This window comes from Coturnix japonica, chromosome 8 (genome assembly GCF_054131305.1).
Source record: "Coturnix japonica strain WE chromosome 8, WE-NBRP24, whole genome shotgun sequence".
NCBI classification, from domain to species: Eukaryota; Metazoa; Chordata; class Aves; order Galliformes; family Phasianidae; genus Coturnix; species Coturnix japonica.
This window is the reverse complement of record NC_140670.1, coordinates 1,603,630-1,625,016: the sequence shown is the minus strand read 5'-3', so window position 1 is coordinate 1,625,016 and position 21,387 is coordinate 1,603,630. Positions and strand designations below refer to the sequence as shown.

The window sequence follows — 21,387 nt, the reverse complement described above, 5'->3', positions numbered from 1 at the left end:
GAGCTGCTGGGGGGGTGTCTGCACCGAGTGGCTGAGTGGGAAAGCTGGCACTGCCCCACTGGGGATTTTCTTCCTTCCTTTTCCAGAAGAGACACCCAGCAGCAACAGACGTGAGGACGATGTGGAAATGGACAATTTCCTCACCTGGATTCTTGGTGAGTTTGTGGCTTACAGAGGTGATTGACGGGTGGCTGTCTGCACCCAGCAGGTGTGGGAAGGCTGCCATCATCCTTCTGCTCTGGGGGATGCTCTTGCTTTTTCAGAAGCAACGAGTGCTCTGGAGGTCCCCCAGCACAACCAGGGCTTGCCTGCAGTCACAAGAGAGGGGACCAAAGACACTGAGAACAACACAGAGCACCCTGACTCCCCGGGGGCCAGCAGGGAGCTCAGCAAAGAGCCCAATCCTGAATCAGGGCTCCTCGCAAACCCGCTCTGGCAGCAGCCAGCATCCCCTGAGCTGCCTGAGCCGACCCCCCTAGCTGCCCCCGCACCTCCGTCGCCCCGCACCGCACATCTGATGGAAGAGGCGTGGCGGAGGCAGCCCCGCGTGCATCTCAGACACCTGGCACTGCCACCCGGGAGCATCTCCTGCCGGCTGGCAGACAAGGACAAGCAGCACGGGGACAGCAGCCAGCTGGCCAAGCACCCCGTGCCTCCTCTGATGCAAACTGGACAGTTCACGGAGGAGGCACGGTGAAGGCAGCCCCGGGTGCTGCTCAGCCACTTTTGACTGCCACCCGACTGCATCTCCTGCCAAACGGCAGACAAGCACCACGGGGACAGCAGCCAGCCGGCCAAGTGCCCAGCACCCACCTGCACCACCAAAAGAGGTCATAGCATCGGGCACAATCAGCACACTGGCAACATCCCCGCCACAACCAGGAAGCCACCACGATGCCAGCATGTTCCAGGCCACAACCACCGGCGCTAGGCGGTGCTGCCTGTGTCAGCACGGCGGCCAGCCGGACGACTCGGTGCCCATCACACCCCAACAGCGGCTCCAGCGGGAGCGGACCAAGAAACCCGCCAACTTGATGTAGCAGGAGACATGGCTGTAGCTGACCAAGGCGGTTCCCTGTAGCCCTGGGCTCCTGGCCGGCCCCCACCACACCCAGAGAGCAGCGGCAGTGTTCCAGGGGCACCAGCACCGGCCCCAGCCCTACCCCTCCAAAACTGGGCTGTCCGCAAACGGCATCTTGGACTGGGACACTGTGGGGCTCTGAAGCTGATGGATCGCCAAAGAGTTGCACTGTTAAAGCTAGGGGCTGGGAAATGCTGGGTGGGGAGGGGGAGAGAAATGGTTTGGGGGGGAAGGGGTGGGAATTCTTGGGGTGGCCAATATGAGGGTGGGGGATGGCTGGCGGGTAGGAATTGGGGGCGGGGAATTGTTGGGGTGGGGGAGTGGTTGGGGGTGGGAGTTTGGGGTGGGAATTCTTGAGGCGGCGGGATCTTTTTGGGGTGGGCAATGGAATGGCTGTACTCTGCTACTGGTGGGGTGGGAATCTGCGGGGTGGAAAACGACTGGGGAGACAAATGTCTGCGCTGGGAGATGGCTGGCATCTAAAATGATTGGACTCTGTAACTGCTGGCACTGGGGATGTCGGGAGGGGGAGGGAACTTGGTAGGGTGGCAATTCTGGGGGAGAAATTGTACTCTGATAATGTTGTACTTTGCTGTAAAATTGTACTCTGATAATGACACTCTGAAAGTGTCGGAATTTGGAGGAAGGAATTACTGGGGGGTGGGAATCTGGGGGGGGCATTGTAATACCAGAAGAATTTTACAGAGCAGCAGCCATGCATCAACAGAAGGACTCCACAGAGCAGCAGCTGTGGAGCAGGAGAAACAGCATGAGAACCAAGGACACATCTAGGAAAAGAATGAATAGCTCGCGGCTTTCAAGGGGGGTTTTCAGGTTGTTATTGCGGTAGCTTTCCTACAATTAGTGTGTGTGGTTTTTAAACGCCCTGTCCGCTGTCATCTGTCTGCTATAAAAGCATGGCTTTTCGGGCAGTCGATGGATGCAGCCATATTTAACCACATTGGTTTAATTGTGGCTCTTTGTCCTAGCGCACTGACCTTTTGCCGTCAGGTTCGCAAACTATTGTCTCAGGAACTAGAATTAGTAGGCATTAACCAGGTTATTGTGTGCTTCTATTTTATTAGTAGATTGGATGTGAATCCAATAGGATCTGATGTTACCAATGGTGCTGGAATCTGTGGGATTAATCATTGAATGTATTAGTAATGCTTGGTTATGATGCTCTTAGCCTATCTTAATTTAAAGCCTTTTATTAATTTGCAAAGACAAAACCTGGAAAGGAATCCCAGGCAAAGGGATGACCCTGTATCACAGAATGGTTACCTCTCTTACATCCAACTAATTGGGATTTTTTAAATATGACCACGCATCATTTGAGACAAGGGCGCATGCTAACAGAACTAAATGGGATTCCTGATTTCATTTTCCAAGCAGGTGTTCCACTTGGGCACTGTATCATGCACTGGCCATGCGGATATGGAGTACAATGGGAAGAAATCCTTCAGAGCCTGAATGCAGGAGAGAATGTGTGGTGGGTGAGAGAGGAAAGGTGCACTTTGAAGCAGGGGACGCCCTGCTGGCACTGCCTGTCGCATCCACCACCAACACGGTTTGCTCTTTATCCTGCTCCACAGCTGCTGCTCTGTCAAGTCCTTCTCTTGATCTATGGCTGCTGCCATTCTTCTTGGATTACAACAGGGGGCTGGGAGGTTTTTGGCAGAGGGAGGAAAGTTGATTGGGGGTGGGAGTTTGAGGGGGTGGGATCAGAAAGGATTGTTAGGGTGGGAAATGGTTGGGAATACTGTCATTTCTTGACTGTTTGCTACGTTCAATGATTAAATGCCTTGCATTCACTTGGCTAGACCTCTGCCTGCCTGCCTGTGGGCAATGTGGGCAGCAGAAAGGGCAGTGTCCCAGATCTGCCACCACCATTGGACCCATCCCTCCCCTCCTCAGTCAGTTCTGCGTGGGAATGGAGGGATGAGAAAGGGGGATGGGAATTCTGGGAGAGCTGAGTGGCTCAGCCTGGAGTGGAGGAGGCTCACTGCCATCTCACACACAGCCATCAGTCCCCAGGTGCAGAGAGGACTGAGCCAGGCTGCACCCTGCAGCACCCAGCAGCAGGATCAGAGTCTGAGGCCTGCCTAGGTCGTGTGGCTGCGCTGCAGGCTGAGCTATGGAGAAAGCCCCACTTGGAGATTTCTTCGCTCCCTGAATGTTCCCCCCTTTCTCCATCTTGCTCTGCTCCATCCCCAGCCGCAGGCCGGCGTCCCCGACATGTTGCTGTGCTTGCAGAGCTGGACTTGGCCCTTGACCTGTGCCCCTGCCCCCATGATCCACCTTGCCTTCTCACCCCTCTCTCGAGATCCAGTTCATGCCCCATCTATCTCACCTCATCTATCTTACCGCCTGCCAGGAGGTAAGGCACCGTGAGGGTGGTTTGGGGGAGACCAAAAGACGTAGGTGGGACATGGAGGTGAGATAGATGGGGCATGAACTGGATCTCGAGAGAGGGGTGAGAAGGCAAGGTGGATCATGGGGGCAGGGGCACAGGTCAAGGGCCAAGTCCAGCTCTGCAAGCACAGCAACATGTCGGGGACGCCGGCCTGCGGCTGGGGATGGAGCAGAGCAAGATGGAGAAAGGGGGGAACATTCAGGGAGCGAAGAAATCTCCAAGTGGGGCTTTCTCCATAGCTCAGCCTGCAGCGCAGCCACACGACCTAGGCAGGCCTCAGACTCTGATCCTGCTGCTGGGTGCTGCAGGGTGCAGCCTGGCTCAGTCCTCTCTGCACCTGGGGACTGATGGCTGTGTGTGAGATGGCAGTGAGCCTCCTCCACTCCAGGCTGAGCCACTCAGCTCTCCCAGAATTCCCATCCCCCTTTCTCATCCCTCCATTCCCACGCAGAACTGACTGAGGAGGGGAGGGATGGGTCCAATGGTGGTGGCAGATCTGGGACACTGCCCTTTCTGCTGCCCACATTGCCCACAGGCAGGCAGGCAGAGGTCTAGCCAAGTGAATGCAAGGCATTTAATCATTGAACGTAGCAAACAGTCAAGAAATGACAGTATTCCCAACCATTTCCCACCCTAACAATCCTTTCTGATCCCACCCCCTCAAACTCCCACCCCCAATCAACTTTCCTCCCTCTGCCAAAAACCTCCCAGCCCCCTGTTGTAATCCAAGAAGAATGGCAGCAGCCATAGATCAAGAGAAGGACTTGACAGAGCAGCAGCTGTGGAGCAGGATAAAGAGCAAACCGTGTTGGTGGTGGATGCGACAGGCAGTGCCAGCAGGGCGTCCCCTGCTTCAAAGTGCACCTTTCCTCTCTCACCCACCACACATTCTCTCCTGCATTCAGGCTCTGAAGGATTTCTTCCCATTGTACTCCATATCCGCATGGCCAGTGCATGATACAGTGCCCAAGTGGAACACCTGCTTGGAAAATGAAATCAGGAATCCCATTTAGTTCTGTTAGCATGCGCCCTTGTCTCAAATGATGCGTGGTCATATTTAAAAAATCCCAATTAGTTGGATGTAAGAGAGGTAACCATTCTGTGATACAGGGTCATCCCTTTGCCTGGGATTCCTTTCCAGGTTTTGTCTTTGCAAATTAATAAAAGGCTTTAAATTAAGATAGGCTAAGAGCATCATAACCAAGCATTACTAATACATTCAATGATTAATCCCACAGATTCCAGCACCATTGGTAACATCAGATCCTATTGGATTCACATCCAATCTACTAATAAAATAGAAGCACACAATAACCTGGTTAATGCCTACTAATTCTAGTTCCTGAGACAATAGTTTGCGAACCTGACGGCAAAAGGTCAGTGCGCTAGGACAAAGAGCCACAATTAAACCAATGTGGTTAAATATGGCTGCATCCATCGACTGCCCGAAAAGCCATGCTTTTATAGCAGACAGATGACAGCGGACAGGGCGTTTAAAAACCACACACACTAATTGTAGGAAAGCTACCGCAATAACAACCTGAAAACCCCCCTTGAAAGCCGCGAGCTATTCATTCTTTTCCTAGATGTGTCCTTGGTTCTCATGCTGTTTCTCCTGCTCCACAGCTGCTGCTCTGTGGAGTCCTTCTGTTGATGCATGGCTGCTGCTCTGTAAAATTCTTCTGGTATTACAATGCCCCCCCCAGATTCCCACCCCCCAGTAATTCCTTCCTCCAAATTCCGACACTTTCAGAGTGTCATTATCAGAGTACAATTTTACAGCAAAGTACAACATTATCAGAGTACAATTTCTCCCCCAGAATTGCCACCCTACCAAGTTCCCTCCCCCTCCCGACATCCCCAGTGCCAGCAGTTACAGAGTCCAATCATTTTAGATGCCAGCCATCTCCCAGCGCAGACATTTGTCTCCCCAGTCGTTTTCCACCCCGCAGATTCCCACCCCACCAGTAGCAGAGTACAGCCATTCCATTGCCCACCCCAAAAAGATCCCGCCGCCTCAAGAATTCCCACCCCAAACTCCCACCCCCAACCACTCCCCCACCCCAACAATTCCCCGCCCCCAATTCCTACCCGCCAGCCATCCCCCACCCTCATATTGGCCACCCCAAGAATTCCCACCCCTTCCCCCCCAAACCATTTCTCTCCCCCTCCCCACCCAGCATTTCCCAGCCCCTAGCTTTAACAGTGCAACTCTTTGGCGATCCATCAGCTTCAGAGCCCCACAGTGTCCCAGTCCAAGATGCCGTTTGCGGACAGCCCAGTTTTGGAGGGGTAGGGCTGGGGCCGGTGCTGGTGCCCCTGGAACACTGCCGCTGCTCTCTGGGTGTGGTGGGGGCCGGCCAGGAGCCCAGGGCTACAGGGAACCGCCTTGGTCAGCTACAGCCATGTCTCCTGCTACATCAAGTTGGCGGGTTTCTTGGTCCGCTCCCGCTGGAGCCGCTGTTGGGGTGTGATGGGCACCGAGTCGTCCGGCTGGCCGCCGTGCTGACACAGGCAGCACCGCCTAGCGCCGGTGGTTGTGGCCTGGAACATGCTGGCATCGTGGTGGCTTCCTGGTTGTGGCGGGGATGTTGCCAGTGTGCTGATTGTGCCCGATGCTATGACCTCTTTTGGTGGTGCAGGTGGGTGCTGGGCACTTGGCCGGCTGGCTGCTGTCCCCGTGGTGCTTGTCTGCCGTTTGGCAGGAGATGCAGTCGGGTGGCAGTCAAAAGTGGCTGAGCAGCACCCGGGGCTGCCTTCACCGTGCCTCCTCCGTGAACTGTCCAGTTTGCATCAGAGGAGGCACGGGTGCTTGGCCAGCTGGCTGCTGTCCCCGTGCTGCTTGTCCTTGTCTGCCAGCCGGCAGGAGATGCTCCCGGGTGGCAGTGCCAGGTGTCTGAGATGCACCCGTGGCTGCCTCCGCCACGCCTCTTCCATCAGATGTGCGGTGCGGGGCGACGGAGGTGCGGGGGCAGCTAGGGGGGTCGGCTCAGGCAGCTCAGGGGATGCTGGCTGCTGCCAGAGCGGGTTTGCGAGGAGCCCTGATTCAGGATTGGGCTCTTTGCTGAGCTCCCTGCTGGCCCCCGGGGAGTCAGGGTGCTCTGTGTTGTTCTCAGTGTCTTTGGTCCCCTCTCTTGTGACTGCAGGCAAGCCCTGGTTGTGCTGGGGGACCTCCAGAGCACTCGTTGCTTCTGAAAAAGCAAGAGCATCCCCCAGAGCAGAAGGATGATGGCAGCCTTCCCACACCTGCTGGGTGCAGACAGCCACCCGTCAATCACCTCTGTAAGCCACAAACTCACCAAGAATCCAGGTGAGGAAATTGTCCATTTCCACATCGTCCTCACGTCTGTTGCTGCTGGGTGTCTCTTCTGGAAAAGGAAGGAAGAAAATCCCCAGTGGGGCAGTGCCAGCTTTCCCACTCAGCCACTCGGTGCAGACACCCCCCCAGCAGCTCTGCTGCCCCCAAACTCACCCTGGCTGATCCACGTCAGCAGCTGGTCAAAGTCTGCGCTGTCATCCAGGATGGCCGTCTAGGATGTGACTTCTGGGGAAGGAAGAAAATCCATTGCCCAGTGGGGCAATGCTGGCAGCTCTCCCACAGCTGGGAGCACTGGGTGCCAACAAGCCTGGCCAGCTCTGCTGCCCTCAAACTCACCGTGGTCTATCCATGCCAGCAGATGATCCATGTCTGCGGTGTCCTGCGGGGTGCCTGCGCTTGTTGTCCCTGCTGGAAAAGCCAGAAGATTGCCAGTGAGGCAATGCCGGCAGCAAGCCGCCTGCTCTGCAGCCCCTGAACTCACAGCCTGATTGTGGCATGGCAGCGCTGCAGGTGAGTGGAGCCGTGTCGGGATGGGGGCAGCCGTGGGTGGGTGCTGGGTGCCCCTGATCCTCCATGAGCAGCACCGCGTCTTGCAAGGGCTCCATGCGCGGCTCCCAGCTGGCGGGCAGGGTGCAGGGCACGGGGAGCACATGCTGCTGCAGTGCCGGTACCTGCAAAAGAAGTGGCAGGGGGCCGAGGCGGCGGGGGCCTGTGGCAGGCAGGTGCCTGCGGGCTGCGGGAGCTCTGCATGGGGCACGGCCCCAGGCCACAGCCCCATGGGCTGCTGGGGCAGCAGCGTCCCTGCCAGCAGGGGATGTCCCCAGCAGTGAGCAGGGGCAGCGGGGGGAGCCATCCGTGCAGCCCCCCAGGCAGCAGCTGCAGCACTGGTAAGTGCAGCCCCACAGTTGGGGGCAAGCCCCCAGGTGGCAGCTGAGCCACGGTTGGGGGCAGCCCCCCAGGTGGGAGCTGCTGTGCTGCCTGTCCCCAGACACCTAGTACCCCAGGCCAGACAGAGGCCTGAGGCGCCAGGTGGGTGGCACTGGGGACAGGGAGGGGTTGGGGTGGTACCCGCATCGGTCCGCGGATGGTGGGCTGCATCCAGGCGGGGTCCGGTGGCAGCACAGTGGCTTGTGGAAAAGTGGCGTCAGGCGTCAGAGGCACCGTCAGCGCTCCTCGAGGGATTCTCTCTGTGGGGAAAGACCAGAAGGGACACTGGGCTGAGATCTGGGCTGCTGGGCTGCTGGGCTGAGATGTGGCTCACAAGGGTGGCATGTGGGGCTTCAGCTGGGATATGGGGCTTCAGCTGGGGCCAGCTGAAGCACGGGAGCAGGGGGAGCCTGCTGCCTTACCTGCCGTGACAGCTGGAGAGTGGCAGTTAGGGGAGCCCCTCCCCCAACGGGGCTTCTGTGACCGTTGGGCTCAGCCCCTTTCCCCCAGATTGCCATGATTTCATTTGTCAGACCCAAACATCCTTCCCGTCCCATCTCTAACCTGAGAGCGTGGACCTTTTCTCCTGGCTTCCAATATATCTTGGGGCAGAACACACAGCACTGTCTTTGCTGCTCTTCCCTCTTGGCTGCTTCCCTTTCCTCATCCACCATCCAACCTTCAGCTCTTCTCCCTGACTCTTCTCCTCTCCAGCTCTTCTGCTCTTTTTCTTTCCTTGGATGCTCACTCCTCTTGTGCACGTGTTCTCCTCTTCTGCTTTTCTTTCTTACCCGCATCCTCTCCTGTTCTTCTCATCTGCTCTTCCCAATTCACTGCATCCTCTTTGCACCTCTCATGCTCTACTGTTCTTCTCTTCCGACCACTATCTGCTCTTCTGCTCCAGGGCGCTTTTCCTTCTCTGCTCTTCTGCCCTCTCTTCCTCCCTTCTGCTCTTTTTCTCTTCTGCACTTCTCACTGACCGGTGTCCTCTCTTCCCGTTTTCTGTCCTTCTGCCATGCGCCCATTCACTCTTCTCCTCTTCAGCTCCTCTCCACTTCTGGCTTTCTGCCTTACCTGTATCCACTCATCTCCCTTTCTGCTCTTCTCCTCGTCTGCGTGTCTTCCTTACTTTCACCCTCTCCTTTTTCTTCTGCTCATCTTCTCTTCCCGTTGTTTTGCTGACTTGCTTGCCTCCACTCCTTTCCTGTGTTGCCCCTTTTGTCCGCTGCTCTTCTTTCTTACCTGCATCCTTTCTCATTCCTCTCTTCTGCTCTTCTTTAGTTCCGTCTTACCTGTATCCGCTCTTCCCGTCTCCTGCTCTTCTCCTGCTCTGCTAAGTGTCCAATGCCTGCACCGCAGCTCTATGTCGGAATTAGTTTTGGTGTGCAGAAACGGTAATCCAGGCATAGATTTGTACGAGAGAATTTCTACTTTGTATTTCTGTTTCTGGGAATATTTGAACTGGTTGAACAATGTCTGACTTAAAGTGAGGGTGCAGCGTAGCTTTAGCCTTTATGGGCGTGTTTGCCAGAGCACAAAGCATCAACAAGCACGGGGTAGCACCAGCTTGAAACAGGGGAAGCAGTTAGCTCCCACAAAACCCCCAAATGGAGTCCCAAGGGGATGAGATGTAGCTGACGTTGGCAGTATTAAAAGTAGTTTTCCGGGATCCGTGTGTTCTAGGGCTCAGGACCAGGTCTGTCACTGTGGCTGCTTTCACAGGACACCCCCAGCCCTCCTTAGGACCCACAGCGAGCATGTCGGTGACAAATGTGCCACTGAGTGACAGCATCAGGTTGGGAATGTGTGGAACATATCTCCCTGGGCAGAGCCTAGCAGCGTGGGGTTGTGGGGGAAGGTCAGCTCCAAAGGGAAAGCCCCCCCCAACCATGGGAAGAAGGATAGTGTAATGCCTTGGGTGAGATGCTGGAGAGCGGGAAATGAATGAGGTTAGAATGTGCCACCTGGGTACTGTCTGAACCTCCTCCCTCATGGCAAGTGCTGTCCAGAGCTCTCCAGTTGGCCAGGAGGAAAACAAGGCAGCAGAGTTGTTGACAGCAGCAATGGTGATGGAGATCTTCAGGCTAGAGGAGCTCTTGTCTTGCTGCAGCCACCCCAGCATCCCTTGCCAGCTGTGCTGTGCCCAAACTCATCCTCGCTGATCCATGCCAGCAGATCATCGATGCCTGCCACATCCTCTGGGGTGCCTGCGCTTGTTGTCACTGCTGGAACAGCAGTCTGGAAAAAGCAATCTGGAAATGTAAGTTCTTTGTACTTGAAAACTTCCTAGTTCCTTCTGATCTCGATATACAAAGTAGTTCCAAGTCCCAGTAGATTTTGTGTTTTCCTTTGCAGAAGGACGCTCTGCCACAGCCTGCTGAACTTTTTAGAGGGTAAATTTAGTTTGCATGCTATGTTAAAGGAAATGTCTGAGTTGAAAGAAGAGTAATCCCCATTGAGTTTTAGTGTGTGAGGATGGTAGGTATGGGAAGGATTGGAGGCATGGCATTGTTTTCAGCAGGATTGCCTACCATTTTGCTTTTGTGTGTGTGAGGCATAGATGAGATTCACAAAGCTGTGTGTATATACCGCTGAACTGGATGATGGCATTTTTACTGCCTGGGAACACGTGGAAAGTTTCCTACATGGAAATGGTTTAAATCATTATGCTAAACTGGTTTACTTTGTCAGCATCACAGGGGCTTAATTGTATGTGGATCGTTCTTAGGAGTGAAACTGTTGATCAGATTAGCAGATCAGATAGCATGTCACCTTGTCATTTCTCACAGTATTTTCGTTGCGTAGGAAGTGGCTGACATTCTTAACTGCTGTGCAAATGCTTTCAGTTATACAACGTCACTTTGGCACTTAGTTTTATGTAGCACAGCAGCAATGACATCGAGGTTCTCCGAGGCCTTAGGTGGTTTTCTGTTGTTTTATTTGGACTAGCTATTCCGTCAGAAGATGTGCTGTCCCTGAGTCAAACAGTCAGACCGCCCTAAATTTGCATCTGCAAGAGGCACATTCTGAAGTTTTTTTTCCCCGTTATCGCATTTCTAAGATGGTGGAGCAATTTCATCAAGTCTGTAGTCTGTGTAGTGGAGGTGAGAAAGCTGTCAGGTAGTGTGGTTGTTGAAAAGCCTGATGTGGAAAAAGAAAATTAATGTGTTGCCCTGATGTTTAATAGGAGAAGTTACTAGAACTTCACTAGGTGAAGATGGCTGGAATGAGCTCCTTCATATGACTCAAGCTGAACTCCGTGCAAGACCTGATGACGTTTACCTTAACATCAGACTTGTTGCATTGTACCACTCACACAATAAATTAAGAGATGCTGTGCTCCATATTCAGGAGGCAGAAAATCAAATACCTCTGGAGACAAGCTTGGAATTGTGTTCCTGTGTCGTAAAGACACAAGATATTTCATCATCTTTTGATCCTGTCACAATCTTCCGTACCCACAAAACTGGTCATAGTCTCTTAGTTTCGTTCCACTGACAGCTATTGCTCAAGGGATTTCACTCCTCCAAAGGATGAAAATCTATTGAAGCCAATTGTTTAATGGGGATTTTCTTCCTCAAGTTAAGCCTTGTTTATTTTCTAACCTCAGGTTTAAGCTAGATAGAGCAGCTCCATCAAGGAGAGAACTGTTCAGGCAGTGGATTCCTGGAACTTCACTGCTGACGGATATGTTAATGCCTGACCTGTGAAACTCAGTTTGGTAGAAGTGTGTTCTGGACGAGTGATGTCCTTGCCTTCACAGAAAGATGGTGGTTCCTCATCCTCTGATGAACTTTATTTTTCAGGAATACCTTGGCTCATCCCTGGACTTGGAATCGAATACAAAGAACTGGAGAGCTATCAAGAGCGTTTATCTACTGGCTCATTCTAGCTTTACTAAAGTGAAATTTGATTCGGGAGATGTCTGTCAGTGCAGAGAGGCACTTGAAAGGTATTGTTTTATCTTTTCTGTATTCTTTTAAGCAAACAAACGGAAACAATCCAGAACAGAATATGTTTTTCTTAGTCACAGAGCATCTAGCAGGCATCAGTTCACCCGAGTAACCAGTCTGTGGACAAGAGAGGAGTTTCTCTGTACTAACCACAAATAAAGGTTCTTAGAAGGCTTGAAGCCCAAGCTATGTATTTGCCCAAGCTACAAGCCTTGGAGAAGACTTGCGATATCCTGGGTCTTTTGTCTTCTGTCTCTTCAGTAAGAGAACATTATTCTATACTTCAGCAGTGGACCAGTTTTGTCCTGGTCAACTTAATGTAACCTGCAGTGAAATAGTGAAGAACTGTAAGTGCAAATGGGAAGCAGAAGGCCACCCTCAGTAAGAACATTCTCCTTCAGGGAAACTGGTAGGGCCAGCTAATCCAGCTGACTTCAAGGTGTATCATCTGTAGCGTAGCTGGAGTAGTGCAAAACAATGTTTGTAGACAATTCCTTGGCAAAGTTCTATGTTCCATTCTTCCCATTATGTTTTCTTTCATGCTGATTTCTACTGACTTCAGCTGATTTCACTTACATAAATGAAGGTAAGTAAATAAAGAAAAATAAATGAAGAGCTTTGGGAATTTGAGGCTCTTGTCCTGCTTTCTTGCGCAACTCAAGTTTAAACAGCTGAGATGGTAGTAGCAGTTGAATCATGAAGTTACTCGGTCCACAGTTAAATAACACTGATCCAAAGCATGCAATGGCTTTTACCAGGACTTAGTTGAAAATGAGTCTTCTCTGCCTTCTAGTTTTGATCATCTCCTTCACTCTGTGAAACAGTATGTGAGAGAACCCGAGGAGCTGTCTCACTCCTTCCTGGAAATGAAAGGGCAGCTATACATGCATGCTGGAACGTTTCTGCTAAAACTGGCCCAGAACAACGAGGTGCAGTGGAGAGATGCGCGTCAACTGGCAGCATTGTGTTATTTGAAAAGTTTCAACGTAAGTCACTTTTCACTTTCTGCCTCTAGTTAGTGCAGTTCTTGACCACTCCTGCTGCACGTGTGTGGAACACCTGCATTCCAAAGATTAGCAAGTGCTTGTATGGCTCCCTCCTCACTAAGTCTTACTCTTCCACATGTCTTTAAGTGATTTCAAATGTTGTGGAGGAAATAAGCACATAATCAACTCTTTCTCTTGTCAGAAGTAAAACACCTCCTAAAGGCTGATGGGTGCATTTCCTACAGTTGGATCATTCCCTGTTCTGTAATACAGCTGAAAACACACCATTAACTGTACTGGCATGGAAGGGAGAGGAGCAAACTGAGTAGCTCTGGCTTTCTTGTTGCACAGCCAGCCAGCAGAGCTAAATCAGGCTTAATTCTTTGCCTTATGAAATACACTTAATGTTCCACTTTGTGCAGCTGCTGGTGTTTGGAGCATTACTTTCTCTCGTGTGTGCTTACAGCTATTGGCAGTAGTTAAAATTACTCACTTTGTGTCTTCTTCATTGATATGTTGCAGAATGCCTTCAGAATGAGTATATTTTTCTAAAGTTTTCTTGTGCTAGAAATAAGGATCTGTTCCCTCATGTTCAAGACTCAATTAAGTGGTCCGCTTTTTGTAGTGTAGAAGCTGCGACATATTCTGTCCTTTCTTCACCAGGTTCATAAACCAAAGTCAAAACTAATAAAAGCGGATTCTGCTGGACAATACAAGCTGGAAATGCTGGCTTGTTATTGAAAAAGCCAGTCTGGTAAGAAGACTTAATCATAAAATAGTTCCATAGGTCTCTTTTAATCTTATGAATAGTTACTTGAAGAGTTAAGTGGCTTGATTCCCAACCTTAAGGAGCAAGAGCAGCCCACTGTTGGGGTTGTCCTTCATTATGTTCAGTGTTTTTATGTGAAATCCCATTTTTGCTTTCTAGGTCATCGGTTGCTGAACTTAAGCCATGGCAAGGAAGATTTCTTGAAAGAAACCGTGGAATCTTTTGCCAGCACAATGTGTTTACTGAAGTTGTTTGAAAGCCTCTTTGGGAGGGCAGCTTCTCGAGAGAGTTCTTTCCTTGGCACAGATGAGATGGGCAATGTCAGTACACTAGCACCAATGCAAAAAGTACTTTCTAAATATGATATTGGTAAGAGGCGTTTCTTGCTTAAACTCAGATGAAGCATGGCTGTATCAGAGGAGCTTTTGTAACTCCTTCCTTTTGCAACCAGCGAGTTTGGGGCTGTAACAGCTGTTCAGCGTAGCCTTCACCAGTACAAGAGGGTGATGTGCATGAAGCTTCACCTGATGCTTGTTGCTGGGAGGTGGTATTGTCATGCTGGGTTCTGAAGAATTTCTCACGTACTTCCTGCTTTCACGGTGCTGTCTTCTCGTCTGTTCTGATTCATTTTCAATTGCAGCTGTCTGTTTAGCCTTTTGTGTCTGAACTAGAAAGTGTTCAGAGGAAGTCACATATAGCTTTATTGTAACGCACAAATGCAGTTTCCAAGCATGAAGATACAGTAATTCTAGGATGAAATGCTGAGACCTGATGGTGAAGTCTGGCTTAGAAACTGAGTGTCAGAAAGTTCGAAGTAGTCTTCTACTTAGCTGTTAGCTTTCAGAGGTGTTTAGATTATTAAATCTCAAACAATCTAGCAGGATGCAAAACAATAAGGCCGATGGCCCTTTCTCTTTATAGATGTAGCTAAAGGGAAATATGTGTAGCATATAGGCAATTGTTAAAATAACTTTTTCACTTGCCCCAAGAGACATCAAGACTTGAGACCGATGCTCCTGAATACATTTTCCTGTTGGTCCTTGAAGTAAGTACACTTTCCAAGATCTTAATTGCATTTCAATGTTATTTTTTCTTATTTCTTTTCTGTTCTTTTCTTTATTTGGTACCTAATATTTTGTTATTGTTGTTGTTTATTTATTTTTTCTAAAACAGGTATTTCTACTTGTGGTGGTATTCACTAGCAAGTTAGAACTGCATGAGGAGTTTAAGACTCAGAATGAAACGCACCAGCCTCCTTTCTTAGCTTTACTGCTGTGCAAACAGTACTATACTGAGAGGCAAAGATCCTGGTGTGATGCTGCTTGCACTCTTATGCAGAAAATAAACACGTAAGAATTCTTCAGTTTGGGAATATTTGAAACAAGCCTTCAGACAGCTTCTGAATTGATTCCTGTGGATTGTGTAAAACTAGTTTGTTTTGGCTGTGAATGTTATGTTGCAGGAGGGGTTTGAGACACATAAGAGCTTTGTAAAAATGGGCTTTATGTTTCTAGTAGAGCATTTCTAATTAGGAGCGAGGTTAGAACCAAAGTTCTAAGTTGTTATTTTCATTAAATAATATTTCATTAAATATTACTGGAAAAAAATTCTGATTAGTTTGGAAACCATCAGAAAGAACAAAAATATTCCTGAACTGACTGATCCTCTCTTTAGACATTTCTGTAATGTGGACATTCAGGTGCAGATTGAATTGAATTACAAGCTTTTGGTTCTGGCTTATCCCGGAAGATGGCTAAGCATGATGTCCTACTGTACAGAACACCCCTTTGGCCAGTTTAAGTCAGCTGTCCTAATTCTGTTCTCTTCCAACTCCTTGGATCCTTAGCTGAGAATGGCTTTGGTTCTGTACAACATGCTTAGCAGGTACGACAAAGATCAGTGTGTTATCAACATTGCTATTCTCCTAGAACCAACACATCAGATCATCCCAGACACACTGAAGGAAACAGTGAACTCCCTAAGCACCAGCTTTCTTGGAAAAGTATTTTCTTGTCTTAGAGGAAAATGAGTAATGTCATTAACCTCCTCCCACATGATTACTTCCAGGATGCACTAGCTGTTCCAAGTATCCACGTGTATATTAGATATGACTGTCTTTCGCTTTGGTTGTAGGTCTTTCAGGTTGCAACCTATGAAGAAGAGGCATGTATAGCATTTGCAGTGATGGATGCAGTTGAAGGCAAAACTGATGATGCTTTCCAAGCACTTGAATCTATGAAGAATGTGGTTTCATACTGGAATCTTGCTGAGGTTGAGTGCTAACTTGCATTACCCCAAATGCTTTTTTGTTCCTTGCATTCCAACTGCTTCTTATTAATCTAAATGCTGTTGCTTAGCTTTGCCAAAGGAAGGCATGGGAGACTGTGAACGATGATGTGTTGCCAGAAGAGCGAGAAGAACACAAACCCTATCTACTGAAAAGAAAGCACTACCTAACAAAGATCATTGATGAATGGAGAACCTTAAGAGAAAGAAAAGGAGGATCTTCCCTCTGGAAAGATCTCTCAAGCTGCAGAATCAGAAGTAAAACATTCCATTCCATTATCTAAAACGTTATTGTTCTCACCAACTGACAGCTACAAGGTATATTAGCTATATGATTTTGGGGAAGTGTTACTTTTGAATAACAACTCAAAGTTCAGTACGTTCTTCTTTGTTTTCCAGTTTTCTCCTAAAACTCTCCCTCAGTGGGCAGAAGATGCCCAGTCTTTCCTTCAAATGCTCTGTCAGCAAGTGGAGGCTTTAAAGGTAAACAACTTTGTCACTATATTCAATGCAGAAGAGTAGATCTTTTCGTTATGGTAGGTACTTGGTGATCCTAGCGTTGGACAGACTTTCTTACTGGACTGCTGCATCACTCAGTGAAAACATCAGCTCTAAACATCTGAAACTGAGTGCGAGAGTAAAACTTGTTGCCTATAAACTCTGACTGGGACTCAGAGATGTGAAGGGAACCTTTCCAAGGACTGTGTGAACAGAAAGAGTCCTGCTTTCATCCACGTGGCCATTATCCTCTTGGTTCTGGATGGTTCTGGCCTTGGAGAACAGTCTCAGTGTTCTGTACAGCGTGGTCAGATCTTGAATTATTCCAGCAGTTAACTCCTGATTTTTTTTTTCAGACCTTCAACGTGCTTTTAAACAGCAAGAGTGTAGGGATCATTGCTTAGGTTTCCTTCAGGTACTTATGGAATACCTTTACATTTTCTTAATTGAAACACTGTCTTTAACAGAATGAAATTTGAGAAATGAAATGTAATAACTCCACTGTGAGTGTATCATCTCACCAGTGGAACAAATGCTGTGTCAGATGGTTCTCAGATAACGGAAAATCTTCATCAAGCTCCCTTAACAGGTAGGTTGTTGCTGTTCCAAAGAAAGCAACTGCAAAGTTTCATGCCAAAGTCCAAATCCAACTATGTGGGAAACATCCCAGGGATGTGCTGCAAGTTTCAAAACCAGCCATAATATTGCACAAGAGAAATTTGGGTCTGGCTTTGCTAAAAAGGAAGGTCAGTGCGGCTGTAAGATCTGATTGGTGAGAAAAGAACCCACTGCCTCCTAACCTGTTGCCTGCCAGAATCCAAGCTTGAGATGCTAGATGCCTTGGTTTGAAGGATAGTTGAGTAATGTGAGAGGGTCACGTTTTGCCATGTTGCTTCTCATAGAGGATCCCCCTTGGAGAAGGATGAGTCATGCTTAATTGAATGAACGTAGGACTGGGAATTGATTTCTCAGCAGCTGGAGATAAGACTTTCTGCAGTGCATTTTTCTTTGGTAGAATCAGTTGCCCATAGACAGGTTGCTGTCTGCTTCTGTTCTGTAGCACTAATGGACCAAAGCATTGGGCTGCTCTGACAAAACATGCCTCAAACTGCTAGACACGAGCTGGACTGTAAATCCATAGTATGCTTTCTGTCACTTGGTCTCTTTAGTTGCTGACTTTATCTCTGGGCTCTTACTGACAGGCAGGACTGTGTTCAGGATGGCTTTTTGGTGCACACGCTGCAGACAGAGGCTGCACGGGCTGCTGCCTCTTCACACGGTGCCACTTCTGCACTGAAGGCATTTGCTGTTGGTCAGTTTGTTCACCTGACAGTGTCATCTAGCAGGTGCCCACAAATACTGTTGCCTTCAGTGTGTCGCATAATGCTTGATGAGATGTACTCCTCATCAGGAGGATGGCACTCGGTGGTTTCTAGGTGCAGTCAATGCCACGCCATTCCTAGTTCTACCTGAGTTGTGCACCATGTGCCCAGAACCAACCCAGTTATTCCGGTTGCATATAAAGCCCTGAAAAGCCATCAGTCACCAGTCTATTTGTTCTGCCCCAACTTCTGTGCAGCCATTTTAAAACCCTTTTCTTTTGCAGGTCCCTTTCAGCCCTTCCTGGCAGCCTGCAGTAACGAAGCAAGGTGGCACAGCGATGGAAAAAGGACTCGTTACTGGACATTCAAAATACGGAGAAACTCCTGGTTGTACTGCAACACCTCTCTGCTATAAGGTAATCCCTTCTTGCCATTATTCTGTTGGTTATTGTAGAGATCAGTACACATGGGAACTTTTCTCTTTGTCCTTTTTCAAAACCTCTGCTTTGCTGTTTGCTTGCTCCAGTGCAGACAATGCTGGACGTTCTTTGCTAGCAGTTACCTGTCTGTGACAAACATTTTCCTTGGAAAAAACCTCTGGACACTTACTGCTGCATGTGACAATGGACACTGGCCAACCTGACATTTTCCAGATAAAACACGAGTTACAGCCATGAGGCAGTCCAGGCTTTGGGGAGATTGTTAACCTTTAGAAAAGAGGTTTCCATTGCTTACTGGTGACGGATTGGCTGCAACAGGGATCTTTACTGCGTCAGTGGAAGTGTGCTGCTGGCTTTCATGGGGGCGTTACTTAATGGGATTTTTTCGTTTCCCAAAGCAGACATATGAGTTCAGCTGTTGTTTCCCTTAGAGTTCATTATTTCCAGAGCTCTGGGATTTGATGGGATTTTTTAGGAACAAATCTGAACTCTGGGAAAGCGGTGTTTTCTTGTGAAATACCTTGGTTTGAATCACAGCTTTCATTGGAAGTAAACTAAAGTTAGCTCAGAAATCCAGATTGTTTGAAATAAAGAGGATCTTATAGCCAGTGTCATGAATCTTGTTAACTGGACTCTGAAATACTCCTGGAAGTGAATTCTTTCTTGTTATCACTGGCTTTGTAGCAGCCGTTCTTACATTTGCCTCGATATCATTTTGGGTTTTCTGAGTGTGTCCCGTTTCTGAAATCATACTTCTCCTTGGGGAAATGCCCTCACAGCCTTTCTTGCAGTTTCCACTATACGATGTCTCAATAGCACTTAGTCAAGTGAAAGTGCAGTACCTGATGATTTTTGCCAAGATTTTTCTGTCTGTACCTTGGGAACTTTCTGCCGGGAGACAGAATTACACCAAACTCCCGAAGTAATCCAAATTATTCCTCATAAAATAAGCCATTTTCTGTAAATTCTTTTCTGTGTTGCTGTAACTCTCCAATTTTCAGTGATCATATGTCAACTGTTTTATGCAAAATCTTTTTCAGGAGCAATAAGGAGATGTTTGAATTGTTTCAGCTCCATGAACCTATTGCAGATCTGCAGAAGACGTCAGACCCAGTGAATTCTTCCATCTGTTCCAACCTGAGTTCCATTGTGTCAAATCTGGGAGCAGAGCAGACTGGCACTCGTGCTGCCCCTGCAGACACAGCTCACTAGCAGCATCTGCCAAACACTGCCAACATCACTGCAGCACTGCTGCACCACAGGTGGAGGTTACTGCCTGAAATACATTGTTCGGAACACCAGAACCAATACAAAACTTATTTTAATGTTAGTTTGGAATTTATTTCCCAATCAATCCCCATCTGGTCTCTAAGTTAAGATGGGTGGAGGGGCCACCCAGAAAGGTCCCTTGATTCGTATCCCAGTTTGTTAGAAAGTTGGAGATACCATGGATAGTTTCACGTCAATCATTATCAGATGGATAAAAGAAATGAATAAAGGGGTCAAAAGGAATGGTACCACAGTGCAGGGAGTGCTGGTGAGCCAGGACGACCTGTACAAACTGTTTGTGTTAACCCCAGTGTGAAGTTGAACCGATCTCAGGACTGACATCACCACCCACAGCCACCAGAGATAATGCTATTAAGAAGCATGCAGGCTGAGCTCTGGGAAGCAATTATGGCAAAGCCAGCTGCCAAGGGTTAATGCTTATCAAGTGAATTCCAGTGAAACAAGATAGGAGTCTGGATTGGATGGGGGGAGGGGGGATTTGTTGTTGTTTGTTTGTTTGTTTGCTTTCATCTTTGTGTGTGTTTCCATCAGTTTGTTTTTTAAATACTCCTTAGTTTCTTTAAAAAATAATTAAAACAATTCCAAGTAAGTGTGGCACCATTGAACTTATAACCCCAGATGAGCTTATTTTAGCGCATTTATTAACAGCTCCATCAACAGCACAATTCTAGGCTAAGAATTATTCCTTTTGCATTACTGCTGGGAAAAAACAAAAAATAAAAATAAATAATAAAAATAATGATAAGAAAAAGCTTTATTGATTATCAGTAGAAATTCCTCAATTAATTTCCAAAAAGGAACTTCACAGACATTAAACATTTGCTCATATCCTCCTGATATATCTCATAAAGAAGGATCACTGGGACCCAGCTCCATTCTAGGTATTTACATTAGCCTACTTATGGCCTGTTTTGCTTGCACGTGACTCACGCTCGGAAGAATTTCCTTTTCCAAAGTATCTCATTGGGCTTCAGAGATGCTCTGCTCAGAAAAACACAATATTCCTATTTTAAGAACAAACACTCCCATCTTGTTAAGTTTACTGAAAGCTTTAAAACCCAATGAGATAAGAAAAGAAATGCAAAGTCTAGCAACACAGTCTAACAGCAGGGTGCAGAACACCTTTAAGTGTCTAGATTTCACGGGCTCATTTCTTCTTGACTGTACGATGCTCATACATGATTTAAAATCTAAGCAAGCAGCTTTCCCTCGGTCCTGCAGAAATCTGTGTGCACAGACACAGACACTACAGCCTGAAAGGCATTTCATCCAATAGATAATCCCAGGAAAACCAGGCCTTTATTTTTATCCAGTTGTGTGTCTGGGGGAATGAGATCAGCTGCCTAGTGGTAAAATAGCACGTATCATGTGACGCCCAGCCGGTATGCCACAGAGCCTCTTGCAACCTTCTTCCCCGGTGGTCCATTTGCAAATCCTGTGAACTGTCTGCTGCTATAAAGGAACCGCAGGAAAACCAATGCATCCTGAAACCATCAGATCTATTGGGAACCAGCTGAGCTGGGACTTCTCCAGGAACAGTGGTGGCTGGGAAGCATCCACAGCTGAGCAGCAGTTCATCTGGACCATGCACCGTGTCTTGCCCAGAGGGCTCCCCAGCACAGAACAGCAGGGAGCAGAAAGGAAATGGAGTTGGTCAGACTTCTTAAAATGACATGGTAGAATAAATACGTATCAAACTTCCAAATGACCTTGATGAGGGGATAGTGACCACCCTCAGCAAGTTTGCTGATGGCACAAAGTTGGGAGGATTGGCTGACACGCCTGAAGGCTGTGCTGCCATTCAGCAAGACCTGGACAGGCTGGAGAGCTGGGCAGTAAGAAACGGGATGAAGTTTAGCAAAGGCAAGTGTAGAGTCTTGCACCTAGGAAGAAATAATTGCATGCACTGGTACAGACTGGGGGATGACCTGCTGGTGAGGAGCTCTGCAGAGAGGGACCTGGGCGTCCTGGTGGACGACAGGTTGCCCATGAGCCAGCAGTGTGCCCTTGTAGCCAAAAAGGCCAATGGCATTCTGGGGTGCATTAAAAGAGCGTGTCCAGTAGGTCGAGGGAGGTGATCCTCCCCCTCTTCTCTGCCCT

General features: G+C 48.6%; 4 protein-coding genes across 7 annotated transcripts in view; 3 read left to right on the top strand and 1 right to left on the bottom strand.

Moving 5' to 3' along the window:
- The window catches only part of LOC107315577 (uncharacterized), a 39,810-nt gene extending 39,545 nt beyond the window's left edge, over positions 1-265 (top strand). The window contains exon 7 of the mRNA XM_085554940.1: positions 87-265. The gene's annotated coding sequence lies outside the window, so the exon portion shown is untranslated. The remainder of the gene's footprint in view (positions 1-86) is intronic.
- On the top strand, positions 92-697 carry LOC146759918 (uncharacterized). The gene is made up of 2 exons (XM_085554944.1): positions 92-155; positions 264-697. The coding sequence occupies exons 1-2, from the start codon at positions 128-130 to the stop codon at positions 695-697; spliced, it is 462 nt and encodes a 153-aa protein (XP_085411070.1). The 5' UTR covers positions 92-127.
- Positions 698-5,688: 4,991 nt separating this feature from the next.
- On the bottom strand, positions 5,689-8,096 carry LOC146759917 (uncharacterized). 2 transcript variants are annotated; one of them, XM_085554936.1, is made up of 4 exons: positions 7,153-7,225; positions 6,970-7,041; positions 6,797-6,865; positions 5,689-6,688 (listed from the first exon to the last, which is right to left on the bottom strand). In XM_085554936.1, exons 3-4 carry the CDS (start codon positions 6,822-6,824, stop codon positions 6,291-6,293), a joined length of 426 nt encoding a protein of 141 aa, XP_085411062.1. In that variant the 5' UTR covers positions 6,825-6,865; positions 6,970-7,041; positions 7,153-7,225; the 3' UTR covers positions 5,689-6,290. The 2 variants fall into 2 exon arrangements, 1 of the variants encoding a protein (XP_085411062.1); XR_014948824.1 differs by having other exon boundaries at positions 6,970-8,096.
- Positions 8,097-8,279: 183 nt separating this feature from the next.
- On the top strand, positions 8,280-19,952 carry LOC107307674 (ranBP2-like and GRIP domain-containing protein 3). 3 transcript variants are annotated; one of them, XM_085554937.1, is made up of 13 exons: positions 8,280-10,003; positions 11,550-11,695; positions 12,490-12,682; positions 13,346-13,436; positions 13,611-13,820; positions 14,441-14,496; positions 14,625-14,800; positions 15,585-15,722; positions 15,809-16,055; positions 16,137-16,220; positions 16,703-16,824; positions 17,842-17,973; positions 19,038-19,952. In XM_085554937.1, exons 1-4 carry the CDS (start codon positions 9,926-9,928, stop codon positions 13,421-13,423), a joined length of 495 nt encoding a protein of 164 aa, XP_085411063.1. In that variant the 5' UTR covers positions 8,280-9,925; the 3' UTR covers positions 13,424-13,436; positions 13,611-13,820; positions 14,441-14,496; positions 14,625-14,800; positions 15,585-15,722; positions 15,809-16,055; positions 16,137-16,220; positions 16,703-16,824; positions 17,842-17,973; positions 19,038-19,952. The 3 variants fall into 3 exon arrangements, 2 of the variants coding, with proteins under 2 accessions (XP_085411063.1, XP_085411064.1); XR_014948825.1 differs by lacking the exon at positions 16,703-16,824; XM_085554938.1 differs by lacking the exon at positions 13,346-13,436.
- The last annotated feature ends 1,435 nt before the right edge of the window (positions 19,953-21,387 follow it).